Source organism: Bidens hawaiensis, unplaced genomic scaffold (genome assembly GCF_021521415.1).
Source record: "Bidens hawaiensis isolate Kalapana, Puna unplaced genomic scaffold, B.hawaiensis_p1.1 tig00016156_1, whole genome shotgun sequence".
NCBI classification, from domain to species: domain Eukaryota; kingdom Viridiplantae; phylum Streptophyta; class Magnoliopsida; order Asterales; family Asteraceae; genus Bidens; species Bidens hawaiensis.
In genome coordinates, this window is record NW_027492471.1 from 364534 (window position 1) to 382877 (window position 18344).

The 18344-nt window shown below is 34.3% G+C and overlaps 1 protein-coding gene and 1 pseudogene across 2 annotated transcripts; both read left to right on the plus strand.

Moving 5' to 3' along the window:
• The first annotated feature begins 4054 nt into the window (after positions 1–4054).
• LOC143550744 (WAT1-related protein At5g40240-like) lies at positions 4055–6633 on the plus strand. The gene is made up of 7 exons (XM_077041342.1): positions 4055–4441; positions 4520–4585; positions 4782–4898; positions 5358–5592; positions 5745–5903; positions 5992–6143; positions 6374–6633. Exons 1-7 carry the CDS (start codon positions 4227–4229, stop codon positions 6546–6548), a joined length of 1119 nt encoding a protein of 372 aa, XP_076897457.1. The 5' UTR covers positions 4055–4226; the 3' UTR covers positions 6549–6633.
• A 3958-nt stretch (positions 6634–10591) lies between these two features.
• On the plus strand, positions 10592–17474 carry LOC143550746 (WAT1-related protein At5g40240-like; annotated as a pseudogene). The gene is made up of 8 exons (XR_013138379.1): positions 10592–11014; positions 11088–11105; positions 14410–14460; positions 14629–14745; positions 15783–16017; positions 16260–16418; positions 16664–16815; positions 17057–17474. The product of XR_013138379.1 is annotated as a WAT1-related protein At5g40240-like (transcript).
• The last annotated feature ends 870 nt before the right edge of the window (positions 17475–18344 follow it).

Below are 18344 nucleotides of genomic sequence, written 5' to 3' on the forward strand. Positions count from 1 at the left end.
GTAGATTATAAGTTTTTTGTTCTACAATTGTGGTTTTGGATGTAAAAGTATGCATAACCGTTGAGGCGCACACACAAAGCTCTCATAGAATGTTTAACATTCGTATGAATAATTTGGTTATGGCCATGTGTCTTGTAGAAAATGAATAAGGCTTTGGCTTTCGACCTCGTGGTTTCAAACGTATCAGGTAAATCAAAATAATAGTCAGATTGCAAATTACTTAAGGTGTAACAACATCGATAGATTTAGTTGTAGAGTTTTTGGGATGTAAACAGTCAGTCATATTTCGTCCAAAAATTCCTTATTAATTAAAACGGTGTCCCCGAATTCGTAAGTTTTGAATGTAAAAAATTGCAAGAACAATGATGATCGATTTTAAAAGGTACAAATATACCTTTAGCAAATTTTGAAAGATATTCATGTTACGGGGTAGGATCTGGTACAAACGAAATTAATGTACTAAACATACAAATAACTAAATAATTGCAATTTTGAACTAGAGTAATAATGTTATAAAAAATAATAATATAGTGTAAGTGTAATAATATTTACAATAGTTCAAAAATTATAATGTAATAATAATTACGTTAGTGTTAACATAATTACTATAGCTGTACATTTCTCACGGTAAAAATAATTTGTATTTGATTCAAATTCCAAACTTACAATGCAAATAAAGAATGACTCTTTTCTTTCGTCGTGTTGTTTTTTTAATTATTTCCTAACAAATGGGCCTTGTTTGTATGGTGATGGAAATAACGTGTATGAATTATGATTATACTAACGTAAATGCTTTTTGGCCTTCTGCACTAAAAAGATATGCATACATAAAACGTTTCACATTCAGATGTCTACTGATCATTTGTGAACGTAACTCATTTAGTTTTGATCATATATACGTGTGTGTGAAGAACGTAAATATGATGTTACGATTAAGTCGTTTTTATGGGTTTAGATGTAAAATATACCGTATTCAAATAAGAAATATACTAATCATCACTAAGGAAAATAAACTTACAGTCAAAACGTTTAATATCTTAAATTTTTAAAAATAATTATTATATGAAAAGGGAATATTAAAGGATAAGGAGTAGTTAAATTAGAACCAAGCATTTGTAGATAAGGTATTTGAAAGCAAAATGAGGAAAATCCAATCATCAACAATGATATCTTCTTTTGGGACCGGCAATGATAGAAAACAAAACAAAAAATTCTACTTTTAGGCTATTCTTTTTCTTTTAGTTTTCAGTTAAGTCATCCTGACTTAATTTTACATTGATTTGTCCAGAGAAGTTAGTCTTAGCGGTGAGAGACATGCCTTTTCTTAGTGGAGACGCATGTTTGATTTTCACATGTGTCAGTTTAAATAACATTTGGGTGAAGGAACGAATCAAGGTCTTTAATCCTGGGTTCAAACCCGACATGGGGCGAAGGTTTACAGATTCAATCCATTTAAAAACGGGTTAGGTTCAGATTGACTAACATGACCCGTTTAAAAAACGAGTCGAGTTTAGATTGACACATATAAATTGGGTGACCTGCTTAAGTAATTAAATTTAAACTTTGATAATTATATTTTTGTCTTCTCCGTTTTCCTTTTTTTTTTTTTTGAATATACGATTTGCAAATTCCAATCAAATTTCATTAATTTAATTTTTTTTAATGGTTTGTATATATTTAATAAGAAACATAGATATTACATCAACATAGCAGGTAGGCGGGCAACAAGCTGCGCCGCCACCCATTTCTGAATTGCAAACCCTAACCTGCTAAAGACATACCCCTGCCCCTTTAGAGTCGACACATTGCTATGCACAACCCTTTGGACCCTGGTTAGGAAACGCATAGCTTCCGGTGCCAAGGAACCAAAGGTATCAAAAGCCAGAGGGACAAAAACATGTTGGTTCTCTTCGCAGGCTTTAGCATGTTTCTCCACCTTCTTCGTTTCAGCCCTTTTCATTGCTTGCCCAGCTACAAACTCATTATCCCTCAAACCAGCTATCCTATATATTTTAACAAATATTTTATTATTATTATTAATATTATTATTATTTTGGTAAATGACTCAAATGAGTCATTTTCTGTATCGGTGGGTTAGGGTTAAAATTTTTGGCATCAAGTTTGGGTTGTATATTTCCACCTGCTAACCCATCAACCTGATATAATTAACGACCCTAAACGTCACATGTAAAGTAAGAGCGAAGAGAGAAAGAACCATGTGACCCATGCGGGAATAAGAGTATAGGCAACTGTCCATTTTTCTGGCTGGTTTTGGAGGCCACGTGGCCCTGCTTTTAAATGTTTCTTTTTGTGTTGTGGAGTTACTTTTGTGACACCCAATATTATTTTGGGTTTTTGGCCATAAATGAGGAAAAAGATTAGTTGATGAGTAGTGGCATGTGATGGGACCATGGAAATATATATATACATAGAGAGAGAATCATGATATCTTTGATATTTTTTTTAAACGACCAACTAAGTGACGCCGGGTATTTCGTACGCGGTCTCCATTTGTTAAAGGTAGCCTGAGCCGGCCATTAATCCGGACGAACGGAGCCCCTAGCGGTCCACTTGTTGTGGGATTCATCGGATAAAACCCGACCCCCAAGCCCGCCAAACAGCACGACAGCGAGGAGTCGGTAAAACCGGGTGAGATCAGGACTCGAACCCTGGCAAGCCAGGGTCATCCCTCATATCTCCCATATAAGTTGGTGGTAGTGAGGTTTGATCCTCCTACCTCTTACTTGTAAAGTGAGTGCTCTACAATATCTTTGGTATACTAAAATTTTTAAATTTTCAATTTTATTTTAAACTTACATATTATTAGTAACTTGAAGACTTTAGTTATGAGCTTTAATGTCTTAAGTTTTAGATTTTAAAAATAAAATTATTGACAATTACAAATAAAGATAAAATGTGTTGATCTTGTGGCAGCGTTCTCAAGTTTATGTATTGGTGAGGTTTGATATTTACTTGAAAGACGAGTGTTTTCTGATATGACAAATTGACAACTTAAAGCATTCTCAGCCTATTTCCTATATGTGTGAGAGGGTTTTGTAAATTATATAGTATGGTTACGAGTGGTTGTGAGTAGAGGAGAGATAAAATGTTATACGTGAAAGTTAAATTTGAGGTTTCATTGTTTATACCGTATAATATTTTAATATTTTATAAAAGTGGTTGTGGGTGAAAGAGAGATAAAAGATAATGATAAATGTATAAAAAATATTATTTAATTAAACAGAAGAGAGAAAATACAGTGCTTTTTAGTGTAATTATATGATATATATGGATATATGGTAGGAAATAGGCTGGGAATGCTCTTACTATGCACACATTTAGATGTTTTTACTTTTTAGAGTTTCTCAAGTAGATTATCTAAAGGCATGTTTGTTTTTGCCTCTTTAATCTGAATAGAGGAAAACGTCTGATTCGGTCAGACGTAATCAGACGTGGGGCTGTTTGTTTTTTTCTGGCATTAAAAGGTTCAGCGTCTTAATAGCATCTGAACCAGTAAGAGCTTTTAGTGGGTCTGAAAACCTCTTAACCCAAAAAAAACATACGTTTGTCTCCGGCCTCCATTAACTTCTAACCCGGAGACTAGGCTCCATCTCCGACGACTAGAGGTTCGTCTCTAGCCTCCACCTCTTAATGATTCAGATTTCAGACATTTGAACCACCTCTTAACATTCAGATGTGGTATTCAGATTCAGACTTAAATCTCTAAAAAAACAAACGGGGCCTAACAGAAAATTTCCAAATCCACTTCCCTTTTTTCTTTTTTCTCTTGTGTGACTCCATTAAGACTTATTTACAGTGAATTTGTGAGCTAATCATCAAAAACTGGTCAATAACAACTAAATAACTTGTTAGTTTAATTTTTTTTTTGTAGGAAACTGCAAAGTTAGTTTTCTAGTACTGATATTAATTGTGTCCAACAAGCCCAAAGACTATGTTGTCATAGATTTAATGGTGTAAGATTTTGAAAAAGACATAATAATAATAATAATAATTTGGTCAATATTTATAATAGTACCAGGTCATTTTCTATTATATTTATTTCAAAGTTACTAAAGTTTACTATTGGAAATTTTTGAGCATGTTATCAGTAACTTTTTCACTAAAATCCAAATTTTAGTTAGTTGAAGAAATAAATATTTAAATATCAATTTGAAAACTTGAATCTATGTATTGCCTTCTCATTGTTAGCTCTGACAGTGAGAAAGATGAGCACGAGTAGAACTGCTACAAGTACATGGTCATGGATGGACGATGTCGTTCCGTTTGTTGCAATGTTGATGATAACATCTTTGGATATGGCGGCGTTAACCATAGTCAAATCAGCGATGAATGATGGTTTAGACAGTATCATCTATGTTATTTACCATGGTGCTCTGGGGACATTGATTCTTCTTCCATTTTTCAGTTTTCATGTCCTCAGGTTCGCGGCAATTTTAATTATTTTTCTTTTGTCGTGAAGAAAATACATACGAATTATATTGCATTTTTCCTTGTACAGAAATGTTGATCGTCCTCCACTCACTCTCCGTATTTTGTTCAGATTCTTCGTCCTTGGTCTTTTCGGGTAAGCATTTGATTTGTCAATGTGGACGAATTGTGTAACATATCAGAACGCGTTTGAGTCATACAGATTTTGAATATATTTACCTTCGGACAACATAACTAAATTAAACATTGTAACACTAATTGTGTCTCATTTACAAACATAGTCTCTTCTTCTGATTACATTACACATTTACACATATATATGGATCGTGTAGGATTTGTTTTGCTGAGGAACTTTGGTATGTAGGTGTTGACTACAGCTCTCCAACCATGGCAAGTGTCATTGGAAACTTGTCTCCTGGGGTTATATTCTTGATTGCGGTATTGTTCAGGTATTACTAAATATTAACGAGCGTGATGCAACTTTATTGGACTTGAGGTTAGAAGTTGATACTTGTAGTTTTCGAACTACTAAAGTCATTGTTAAATCAAGAATATGGTTTATTGTATTGCATATATGATCAGAGTGTACACATAATATATGTATATGTAATAGTGTATAGAAAACTATACACACGTAATCTAACCCGATTTTCGATTTCCTGATAAATTTCTCAAGTCCATGCTTTTAATTATGTCTTAACCCAATTCGGAAGCGACGTGAATGTGGTCAGGATCAGCCTCAAAGTGCCATACCTTATCAAATTTGAATATAACAAGTTATCAAATAAAAAACATATGTTACCTAAATACAATTATTGACCTTAGTTACTATTTAATAATTGCATCACTTTGTTATTCATTAATATAACTTCTATCTTATAAACTAGTAACATATATTTGTATTCAAGGATGGAGAAAATAGACCTAAGAAGTTCAAGCAGTGTAGCAAAACTAATTGGTACCACGACGGCGGTATCAGGAGCAATGGTGTATACATTCTATCAAGAGCCGACACTTATTCATACGACTGGTTCTCCCAGTTCGCCTAATCAGCTTTTTTTCTTTCAACCGTCAAAATGGACACTTGGAGGTCTAATTATTGCTACAGGTGGGACCTTCGCTTGCGTATGGTTAGTATTACAAGTAAGATCTCACTCTATTACACAAAACGTGAACTATTTACATGTAACAAATTTCTTATATGAATGATTGTGTTGTGTTATATACGATGCTATAAGTTATAATTATTCGTCGATGTAAATATTAATTGACTAGTTCTTGATCTACACATCTAGACAGCAACAGCTAGAGAGTACCCGGATCAACAAACCATTGTTTTTTTCTACAACCTTTTTGGGACAATTCAATGCATAGCTCTTTTCCCTTTCCTAGGAAGAGATCGAAGCGCATGGATTCTTCAACGTGGAATTATGGTGACAGCCATTATTATAGGGGTAAGTTCAGTAAACTAGACCTCTTTTTCAAGTTAGGCAACACATCTATATGTCTTAGTGGTGGTAAATTTACTTATACTATTTGAAGGGGGTTTATTCCGTCGTGGTTCGTAGAAGTGTCTTGACTTGGTGTTTGTGGAAGAAAGGTCCGGTTTTCACATCCATGTTCTCGCCCCTCTCAATTGTTTTAGGGGTGATCATGGGTGTCACATTTCTAGGCGAGTCGATTCATCTAGGAAGGTAAACGGTTAATATTTCATCACAATATTTGAACTAACCGATGACTATTTTGAAGATTATGCGATGTAAAAAATCAAAACGAGAAAAGTACGTAAATTTTTGATGATTTTTTTCATGTAAAGCTATTATATTGCCCTTCGTCAACGCCTTTCTAGTGTGTTGCCTCGTCGATAAAAGAAACGTGTTCACAATCATTCATTGTTCTTGAATTTTTGAACTTGTGTATGCAGTGTCATTGGAGCCATTATAATTGCTGTTGGATTTTACATGGTGATATGGGGCCAAGCCAAAGAGAAGAAAAATATATTGGCGGTCACAGTGAATAATTTGGACATTTCAGATGAACCAAGTTCATCACACCAAACTGACCATCTCCTTTCATCCAAAAATGAATCGGAATGTTAATTTGTTGACGAACATATCTATTTAGATATGGTAAGTTCCATTTAGGTTCGAATTGAAAACATGAGTGTAAGGGCAAGGTTGTTAACATGTCTTTAATGTCTTTTGAGTCCATTACTTGTTTCTAGATATTTACTTAACTATTTGTTTTTATTCTAGTTGTATGTGTTGTCCTATCCAAAATACTTTCTATTATTATCTATAACAATTGATTTTAAGTTTGGTGCAGCTAAGCCGTGATTGGGTCACTTGGCGGCACCATACTTGTCAATTGCATTTTGTTTTTGTTTTTGTTTTTGTTTATGTTTTTTTAGTTCTAGGATCGTAATGAAATATCAGAAGCCGACCAAACGAAATTTTTGTGGTTCTTTAAGGTTTGATTGATTTCCGGCACAATTACAAATGTGATGGAAACCGACTGATTCCGCCTAGACTCATCGACTCAACGCCCGAATTTACCGACATACACAACCCCCTTCGTGCACCTCAATATTATATTATCCGTTTTTTCGCTCTGGTACCGTAACGAAAACTAACGAATGCCATTTTTGTTTTTTTTAGTTCCAGTATCCTAGCAAACGTGACGGAAACTGATAGAATTCACGAAGACTCGCCACCATTTTGTTTTAAATCCGATACTGTAACACACGTAATGAAAACCAACCGAAAGTCAATGGTTTTTTTGTTTTAACTCTGGTATTGTAACGAACGTGACGGGAACTGGTCGAATTTGAGTACACTCACTATCTCGACGCCCGGAATCAACAACGGTAGGGTCTTCGCAACGTCTGGGGTTTACCGACCGACGCCACCCCTTAGTCCACCTCAATTTTTATATTTTCTTATTTTATTTTTGGTTTTAAGTTACGATATCATAATGCACAACACCGAAACTGATTAAATTCGCGTCTACTTAACGCTTCAACGTCCGAGAACCACAACACTTGGGTTTTACCAACGTGCCAAAGCGCCGGGTGAAACCTTAGTTGATACAACTTAGATAGTTAAACACGAATATTTGGTACCAGATTCATAAGACCAAGTGTGAGAATTCATTAAGTAACAAAACAACATAATGGTTGGCGATGCATCAAGAATGACACAACCTTTAATCACCCTATTTAAGGGTGAGGGATACGAACATTTACGTGCTACGGTTAAGACATCGTGCTCTTGTATTAGGGATAATTAAAAGTTGCATATCAGGGATGCTAGATATTTTAATGTAATTTGATTGACTTGTTGACCATCTATATCATAATATTCGTCAAACAAGTTAGGAGGTGTGAGATGCACACTTGTTTAAGTTTACTATGATCTTACGGTCAGGGGAACAAGGGGGTAGCCGCTAGCTATGGTCGAGGTAGTTTCTAACCTATGAAATTTTATTAGAAGTTGAATTTTCGGAATTTCACATTTGAAATTCATGGTCAAAATGTAGCGAATTTAATGCTACTTTATTTTTCAAAATGGAAATAGGCAAAGGTAGTTTCTAAACCTTATACGCAAATGCGACATATCATCATTTTGGTCGAAAACTCTTGTTCGTGAATTAAAAAAAACATATGAATCTTCTTTTATGAGTTTTATCTGATTGAATATCCGGACGAATCACCTAATTAATTTGATTTGAAAGATTATCACAATGGTGTAATCATTTACAAATCCCAAATAAGGATATGAATTTTTGTCCCATGACTGAGCCACTGACTCTTTGTCATCTTGTTTTCTGAGATAGTTCATCCAAAGGCATATCTAGTTTAACAGTTGTGAAACGTTATGATTCATAATAGTGTTAGAAAATAGAATCCAACAAACACAAACAAAAGCAAAAGAATAATGAAGGACAAAAGGAATTTATGTGTGCCCAACCGACAAGAGATCGAGATTCGATATGTTGGTGTACAATTATAGACAACATAGTATTCATTTTTCATTCAATAATTTTCGCCATTCTACAAACTTTTAGGTGAATCTACATGTTCTTGCTCATTCAATAAATTTTTGCCATTCTAAACATTTGACAAGTAACGACGTTATCAGGGTTCGTTGAATAGAAACCGGGGTTTTTTTTTGTAAGAAATGGGGAATTTAACAATTCACCCAATTCACGGATCCGTGAATACCATTTGCGGAAGTTCCTTCACCCTTAAAGATCACTAAAACCAGTTAGAAAGCACTAGAGTGACTCTAATGGAGAAACAAGTGTCGGGTGTTAGTGATCTTTAATGGAGAAGGAAGTTCACTATGCCCGCGTTGTGATTGTTTCGCGTTTAGCACCCGGGTAACGTGATGATGATATGTGCCACAACAATATTGATGTTCATGGAGTTGGATCTTTCAATTACTTTTACATGTTATTTGTTTTTACTTAATTAATTAATTAAGTTAGTGGGCATGTTGGGTACTAAGTAGTGGGTTGTTTAGTATGGTCATGTTAGTTCTCTTCTTTTGTTTGTACGTCTTTATAAGGCAATTTAGTTCTTTGAGTTAGATATGAAGAAAATGAATTATTGGAAGTCTGGTTTCCCCAAATTTCTATCAAGTTTCGTTTTATTTTCTTGGGCCATTTGATTAGCTATTAGGTTCGTGTTAGATGAGTTATCCAAATGATAAAATGTGGACCAGAAGCTAAACTGCACCACAAATAGTCTTTTGTTAAATGCACCATTTTACTAATTAGTTAGAACATAGAAACAAACTTCATCTTCACTAAAGTGATGCAAGAATCTAAGGTTCATAAGAATGACACTAACACTTGGTATAAACATAGTTCTTCTAAAAGCAAAACCAAGTGAAAAGTGGGTAGAATATTTCTTGATGCTCGGTGATGGAAAATTGCTCTCTCGAACAGTTAAAACCGTAACCAAACAGTGAAATGAGGGTGTGGGAGTGGATGCCATAATTACTTTTTTGTTTTTGAAAGGTCGGATGTCATAAACGTGTCGACAAAGGAGCAAGGTGTTTTCATTACCGATGCTCCTAGAGTACTTGTATGGATTGAAGTCTTTTTCCAGTCGTGGTCATGTTCAAGCATTTTAATTAGGGTACATGGTTGTGGGTCAACTAATGCTTCACGGTTGAGCGATTATGTTCGTGACTCGTGTAGTCACGATGTGGGCTTTGGGTGGGGTCCAATCCTAGGGAGTGGTACTGTCATAGCTATGTAGCGCGGCCCAATTAAGAATGGGCTGAAACGCTAATATTGTTGCAAATTACGAGGCACAAATAAAGAATCCTTTGTGTAGCGCGACGGACAAAGTTTCACAGAAAGTTTTGTTTTTGGTAGATTTGACCCGTGGACTTTGATTAAATGAGGGTTTGAGTCTAAATACATGAGATTAAATTTGTGGTTGAGGCTATACCATCACATAACATTAATAAATAAATAAACCATAAACAAATTGCTAATAAATGCACTTTTATTAATATAAATTAAGATCCAAATTACAAAACGGGTTTTGGTAAACAAATACAAATACGAATTCAAAAATGGCGAATGTCACATTTAGTTAATTTGGTTAGTTAGTTTAATTTTTGTGGTCGATGACAACTAAATAACTTGTTTACTAATATAACAGACATAGAGGTGATGTTTATAAAAATAAATTAATAACTGCTTTTTTAATATACCTATTGTACAGACGCATCATCAAAATTCCATAATTTCCATATGTTATGATCATATTAGTTTACGACAAATGATCGATTGAATTTAACGTTTGAGATAAGATTTCCGATCAAGCTTTCTATCGGTAACCGATAAAAACATTTTAGGAAGGAATGTCACCAATGAATAGTCGGAAATCAAACATCTGCAACCTTTCGAAAATCATTTTTCTAGGAAGCTGGTACGAAGTTTGGACCAATATCTTTTCGTTAACTTTTTTTGTAGGAAACTGCAAAGTTAGTTTTCTAGTAGTGATACTAATTGTGTCCAACAAGCCCAAAGATTATGTTATCATAGGTTTAATGGTGTGAGTTTTTGAAAAAAAAAAAAACATAATAATAGTTTGGTCATTTTCTATGTTTTTATGTTATTATTGCTTTAGTACCAGGTCATTTTCTATGTTTTTATTTCAAAGTTACAAAAGTGTACTATTGGAAGTTTTTGAGCAATCTATCAGTAACTTTTTCACTAAAATCCAAATTTGAGTTAGGTGATGTATATTTATCGATATGAAGAAATATATGTTTAAATATCAATTGGAAGACTTGAATTTATATATTGGCTTCTCAGGTTTAGCTGTGACATAAAATATGAGCACGGGAAGAACTGATGCATGGTCATGGATGGATGATGTCGTTCCGTTTGTTGCAATGTTGACGATAACATCCTTGGATATGGTGTCGTTAACCATAGTCAAATTAGCGATGAATGATGGTTTGGACAGTATCGTCTATGTTATTTACCATAGTGCTCTGGGGACATTGATTCTTCTTCCGTTTTTCATTTTTCATATCCTCAGGTTTGCAACAATTTTAACTTTATTTATGCCATGAAGAAAATGTATACGGAGTATATTGCATTGCCGTGTACAGACCTGTTGATCGTCCTCCGCGCACACTACAAGAAATTTCATCCGATATGACGAACCCTATAGCGACGACATTTGTCGTTGCTATAGATCACCTATAGAGACGACTTGTCATTGCCAAAGAGCATGACAGAATTTGTCCACGACGTAGCCTATAGCAACGACTAATCGTTGACATAGGGTTGAGCGGGAGACCCAAAATGATAGCGCCAAACGAAAATCCTATAGCGACGACTAATCGTTATTTTTCCCTTTTAATTTAACTTTTGAGTAAAACCATGCTGTAAATCCACCAACTATATTGTGATTGAGTTTTCATCTCTATAGTTTATAATATTTTGTTATTAGTTTAATTGTGCTTTATTTTTTAATTTTGTTATACCTATGGCAGCGACGTATATAGGGTTTCCCCAAATTTTATCCTATTTCATGCCTAAACACAACTCCACAGCTCACAAACATAAACATACGCATCACTCCGAACAGATCTGACTAAGATCTCAGTTTGCCACTGCCGCAGCCGACAGCCTCCGTCGATCCAACCATAGGTTAAATCTGTGTGAAATTGGAAGTTTGTCAGAAAATTAGGGTGCTCGAATGTTGTTGATGATTAAAATGTTGAAGAAGTGGTTTCGGGGCGTGAGTATGCATTTATTTTGATATTGAATATTTTATTGGGCACATAAATGGTATTCGCATGTTTAACTAGGCTATTACAGTTTGGATGGAAGACATGAACTCTTATCTGACACCAAGAAAATGATTGGCACAGATGTTCATATTCTACCAAGTTTGTATCAGTTAACTAGTTAACTTGTACAGGTTTGTTGCTTGCCTATAATATAATCGTTTATGTGTCAAACTAAATCCAACAATGTTGTATATAGTATCTCATAATCAGAGTGCTAGTAATGTCTTCTTTTTTTAAGATTGTGAGATCAGGCTGCTAGAGAAGAACTTATTGAGGTCACATTAAGATGAAGGAATTATGCATTTCAAAAGGATGGTCATCTGACCACGTTTCTTGCACCACACCTTGTCGGGAGTGTCTTAAATATGGAAACAACTTCCAATTATAACACATCTCCCCGTGAAACTTACATTGGAAATGATATAACCGTCGCATCCAACCAAACCGCAGCAACACCAGTTCCTGCTAAGGTAACCAGACTAATTCCAACCCATTTACTTAATACGATTTTGGTTCAGTTTGTTGGTTTGGAAACATTTTTAAATCAGTCGATTCAGGTTATGTTTTTTTCTAATGGGTTAAACATGCAAAGTTATAAGTTGGTTAAAAGAAAATAGGTCAAATGTGCCAAAAGGTTACTGATCAACTAAAGTGTAATTTCTAATGCATAAAACCTTGAAAATTGTTTATGTAAAGAATTAGATTTTTATTGTAATAATATATCTGCATATATTGTAAAATAGTAATTATTGTGGACCAAAAGTGTTTCAAATCAACCGTCTGTTTTGCCACCTTAAACTTTTGGTATAATATGTTCTTGTGCATGTTATATGTTTTAGAGTATGAAGTGTTTCTTTTATACATATCTTTTTGTGTAGAATAATATTGGATGTTGAGATGACACTATGGTAGATATCAGCTCTGCAAATCATGTTCTTAAATTAAAATATAAATTCTTTTCAGCTCTAGCATCTCAAAGAATGGGTTATGAAACTATTGGGCTTCTTATGATGGGTTTCTTTTTCACAACCATTTTTATTAATGCACGGTTCGTTCCTCCAGGTGATCTTATCATAAGGTTTAGTCGGTTAAGGAAGCAAGGAAATCTGAGAGTACGCTTATCTGGTATGTTTCCCCAAATTGACCATGCGGTGCATTGCAAAGAATTGCCTGGCTTTAAATACAGACATGATCTGGTTAGGGATGTTCTGTGTGATGTTCTTAAACGGGCAGGGATTTCTGCTAAAAAGGAGGCCCCTGTTAACTTTCTCACAGATCCTATTGAAGGGAGGTCTACTTTACGACCAGCTGATATTCTTGTGTTCGGGTGGGCAGGGGGGAAACACGCCTGTGTGGATCTTACAGAAGTGTCTCCTCTTGTTGGGCTCAGGGACCGTGGGTTTGTTGTGGGTCAGGCTGCGTTGAAGGCTGAATCGGGCAAAGTTGTTAAACACGAGAAAGCTTGTTTAGATAATCAACATGTTTTTCTACCATTTGCCTTTGATACATTTGGTTTTCTGGCTCCAGAGGCTGTGAAATTTTTGAGTAGGGTTCAGCGCGTCGTACACGGAACCTCTTCAGCTTCTAGGTCCCAAAGCTTCGTTTTTAGCAGGATTGGCTTTGCTGTTCAAAAGGGGGTTGCGGCGCAGCTTGTTGCCCGTTTGCCTGCCACTTTATTGTAATCGTTTTATAGTAAATTATATCTTTTTATTGATACAAAAAAAAAAAAAAAAATTATTTTTCAAATACGTTAGATTTGCAAAATCAATGATACTTGTCATCTACTCATATTTTAATTATACATTTTACTAATGTTATTTGTGTGTTTGATTTTTATTTGCAAAATATTACTTACTGAAGGAATACAAAGGAATACAAGATTCTCATAGACCAATTTTTTCATGTTTCCGCTACTTTCACCATACAGGTACGTTTATTGTTATTTGAGAGATCACAAGATATATATACACAAACTTAAAACATAAACCTTTTTTACTCTCATATAGGAAATGCCATATAAAGGGAGACTCTTAGGATGGTGAAACGAAAAGCATGCGTCATCGAGTCAAGATCCGAAAGTGAAGATCATTCTTAATTTTTAGTTTGGTTTATTTGACCAATATATTATAAACACTTCAAATAATTTGATTGTGGTATTTTTTTTTGAACAATTGATTGTTCTTATTTGAATTATGTAGTTTTACAATTTTTTAATTTTAAATGGTTATTTATTTACCGTTTTATTATTACTATTATTCGTTAATAAACCTGTAAAAATAAATAAATAAAATAAAGTGCACAGTTTAGTGACGACATGTTGTGTTAAACAACAAATTTATTTTATTATTAAAAAACCTATTACGACGACATGTCGTTGCTATAGGTGAATATTAATTTTATAAATCTTTATTTTTATTACTCAAAAATGTTTGTGACGAAACCCTATAAAGACGACAAGTCGTCGCAATAGCTTACTTCTATAGCGACGACCCTATAACAACGACTTACAGACCTATAGCGACATCACTTAGGCGACGATAAGCCTTATGACTTGTCGTCGCTAAAGGGTGTGGCGACGACAAATCGTTGCTATAGGGGGTGAAATCTTCGTCATATCAGACTGAATTTCTTGTAGTGCGCTCACTCTTCGCCTTTTGTTTAGATTCTTTGTCCTTGGTCTTTTCGGGTAAGCAGTTGATTTGACAATGTGGACGGATTGCGTCATACGGATGGGTTAACAACATAACATTATACATTATATATAGCATAAATTAAACTTTGCCACACTTGTCTCTCAGTTACAAACATGGTATCTCTTTCTAATTACATTTACACATATATATGGATTGTGTAGGATTTGTTGTGGTGAGGAACTTTGGTATGTAGGAATTGACTACAGCTCTCCAACCATGGCTAGTGTCATTTCAAACTCGTTTCCTGGGGTTATATTCTTGATTGCGGTAATTTTCAGGTATTACTAAACATTAATAACTAGCGTGATGCAACTTTATTGGACTTGAGGTTAGGAGTTGGTACTTGTAGTTTTAGAACCACTTAAGTTTTTGTTAATCAAGATGGTTTACTGTATTGTATATATGAGAGTGTACACATAATATATAATTTATTGTTAGGGAAATTGCACAAACAGGTATCCTTAAAAATCTGAGAGTCATGAATCACTTTCAGATGAAAACTATTTGTGGTTCCCAGATGAAAGCTATAGCAAGATTTCTAGTATGGATTTGATAGAGATTTGTGAACCAGAGAAATCATCGTTTGATCAAACGATAGTTTTTTAGGGTTAGGGCCAATAACTGCTATAGCAATTATCGACAGTTAAGTATTTGAATTTCAAATACAATAAAAAACGTTCCTCCATTTGTGGCATTAGAATAGATACGAAAATTTAACAAATTAAATTTTCAATGCATTTTCTAAAAAGCAATTAATGTCAAATAACGGACACTCCAACCATGGCTCTGCTCCTTGGGCCTGCCAGGTTGCCCCGTACCCCTGCCAAGGAGGTGTTGCCCCCTTAGAAACCCCATTGCTTAGGGGCTCACACCTAAATACCAATATGATTATAAATTATAACGAGATCAAATAAGTGTGCACTCTGCACCCGACTTATTTAGATTCATATTACAATTAATTTGATCAATAAGTTAATTTCAATATCACTAAAATCACTACCATATATAATAGTGTATATATAGAAAGTTGTGCACGTAATCCAAACCTGAGTTCCTTAAAATTTTCACAAGTCCATGCTTTTAACCCGATTTGAAAACGACGGGAATGTGGTCCAGATTAGCCTCAAAGTGCTAAACCTTTCTTGGGCAAGTCCATGCTTTAAGCCGAATTTGAATATAACAAGTTATCAAATATCAGTCAGATGTTTCCTCTTAGTTACTATTTAATAACTTAGAGCGGAAAAATAATTGCAGCGGTTTGTTATTCATTGATATTACTTCTATCTTAAACTAGTAAAATATATTTGTATTTTAGGATGGAGAAAATAGACATAAGAAGTTCAAGCAGTGTAGCAAAACTAATTGATACCATGACGACAGTATCAGGAGCAATGGTGTTTACATTTTATCAAGGCCCCGCACTTTATCATACGACTGATTCTCCCGGTTCATCTAATCAGCTTTATTTCTTACAACAGTCGAAATGGACATTTGGGGGTCTAATTATTGCTACAGGTGGGATCTTCGGTTGCGTATGGGTAGTATTACAAGTAAGATCTTACTCCATTACACAAAACCCTAAACTATTATTTTCCCCATAGCTTAAGTGCAACAAAATAGAAAATACTTTCACATTCTTCTAATTGAGTACTTCATAATGTACCTAATGTCTTAATATTATATGTAACACATTTCCTATGGGAATAATTGTATTGTATTATATACAATGGTATAAGTTTTATATGTGCTAATGTGTAAATGTAATTAACTAGCTCTTAATCTACATATCCAGACAGCAACCGCTAGAGAGTACCCGGATCAACAAACCATTGTCTTTTTCTACAACCTCTTTGGGACAATCCAATGCATAGCTCTTTTCCCTTTTGTAGGACGAGATTGAAGCGCATGGATTCTTCAACGTGGAATTATGGTGACGGCCATTATTATTGGGGTAAGTTTAGTAAACTAGACCGGTTTTTCAAGTTAGGCAACTTCATTATTTTTAGTATGATTGGGTTTGCTATCCAAAAGGGGTTGTGGCGTAGCTTGTTGCACGCTTATCTGTCACTTCATTGTAAATCGTTTGGATGTTTTTATAAAGTTGATTCAATACCGGAATAGGTTAGTGATAGAGACTACCTGAAGATCTTTATCTGTTAGGCTTTGTGGTGGTAGATTAACTTTTTCTATTTGCAGGGGGTTTATAATGTTGTGGTTCGTAGAAGTATTTTAATTTGGTGTTTGTGGAAGAAAGGTCCAGTTTTCGCATCCATGTTCTTGCCTCTCTCAATTGTTTTAGGGGTGATCATGGGTGTCACATTTCTTGGCAATTCGATTTATCAAGGAAGGTAAATGGTTAATATTTCATCATAAAATTTGAGCATAACTTGTTTTGAAGATTATGCGATAGAAAAATCAAAACGAGAAAAGTACGTAAACTTGCATGTATGACAATGATAAATTTTCTCATGGAAAGCTATTATACTCGTCATTCGTCAACGCCGTTCTAGTGTGTTGCTTCATCGATAAACGAAACGTGTTGACGACCATAGATTGTTCTTGAATTTTTGAACTTGCATGTGTATGCAGTGTCATTGGAGCCATGATAATTGCTGTTGGATTTTACATGGTGATATGGGGCCAGACTAAAGAGAAGAAAAATATACTGGTGGTCATCGGGGATAATTTAGACATTTCAGATGAACCAAGATCATCAGACCAAACGGACCATCTCCTTTCATCCAAAAATGAATCGGAATGTTAATTCACTGACGAATATGTTTATTTAAGGGGTGGTGGCGTAGCTTGTTGCCCGCTTACTTGCCTCTCGATTGTAGTTGGATCCTTATATTGCTGTTAATTTCGGTTCGAATTGAAAACATGAGTGTAGGTAAGGTCAAGATTGTTAATAGGTCATTAGAGTCCATTACTTGTTTCTAGGTAGTTATTTCTAATTGTTTAATTCTTGTTGTTATGTGTTGTCCTATCCAAAACTACTTTCCATTATCTAATTTGATACAACTTAGACTACTCCCATTCACAATCTCAGAATCTCAATCCTACATTATAAAATTAATTTCTCTCTCTTCAATCTACAAAATTTAACCCACTCCAATCTTTTACTCCCATTAACAACCCAATCTCATCCTTTTTTTATTAAATAAATTCAATATATAATTAGTTTTGATTAACTATATAAATATAATTAAGTAATTAGATTTTTTTAAAAAGTCAAAGATAATAAGTTATAAAACAAAAACCAAAATATATATATAAATAATTGTTATGAATTAAAAATAAATAATAAAATGTGGGATAAACAAAATCTAAGCATCCGGTAACATGGTGACACGTGGAAACAAAGATAATATTTAGATATCTAGTTGATAACGCCAGATAATGTTATCTAAACAAAATCCAAGCAATTAGTAAAACCGTGACATGTGGTAACGAAGATAATGTTAATATTTAATTTGTATTAAAAATGCAAATTTTGAAACGAACTCCGTTTTTAATAAAATTTATACCGGAATGTTCACAAAAAAAAAACTAAACAAGATTGTGTTTTTAAATTTTTTTAAAATTTTAAATATTATAAGTTATTTAAGAAAAATCAAATTATAATTAAAATTAATTATGTTAAGAGAAAAATCAAAAAAATAAATAAAAACCAACCAACCCAAGTGTGACACTTGGATTCCATTATCTTCAAACATGGTTGCAATCTTGATCGTGGTTGCAATCTTCTCATGGCTTTTTTAATTTTTTTTTTGTCCGATCTTGTAGGCATTGGATCACCAATGGGCATAGTCTTAGATCGTTAAACACGAATATTTTGGTACCAGAGTCATATAAAAAGTGTGAGAATTCAGTGAGA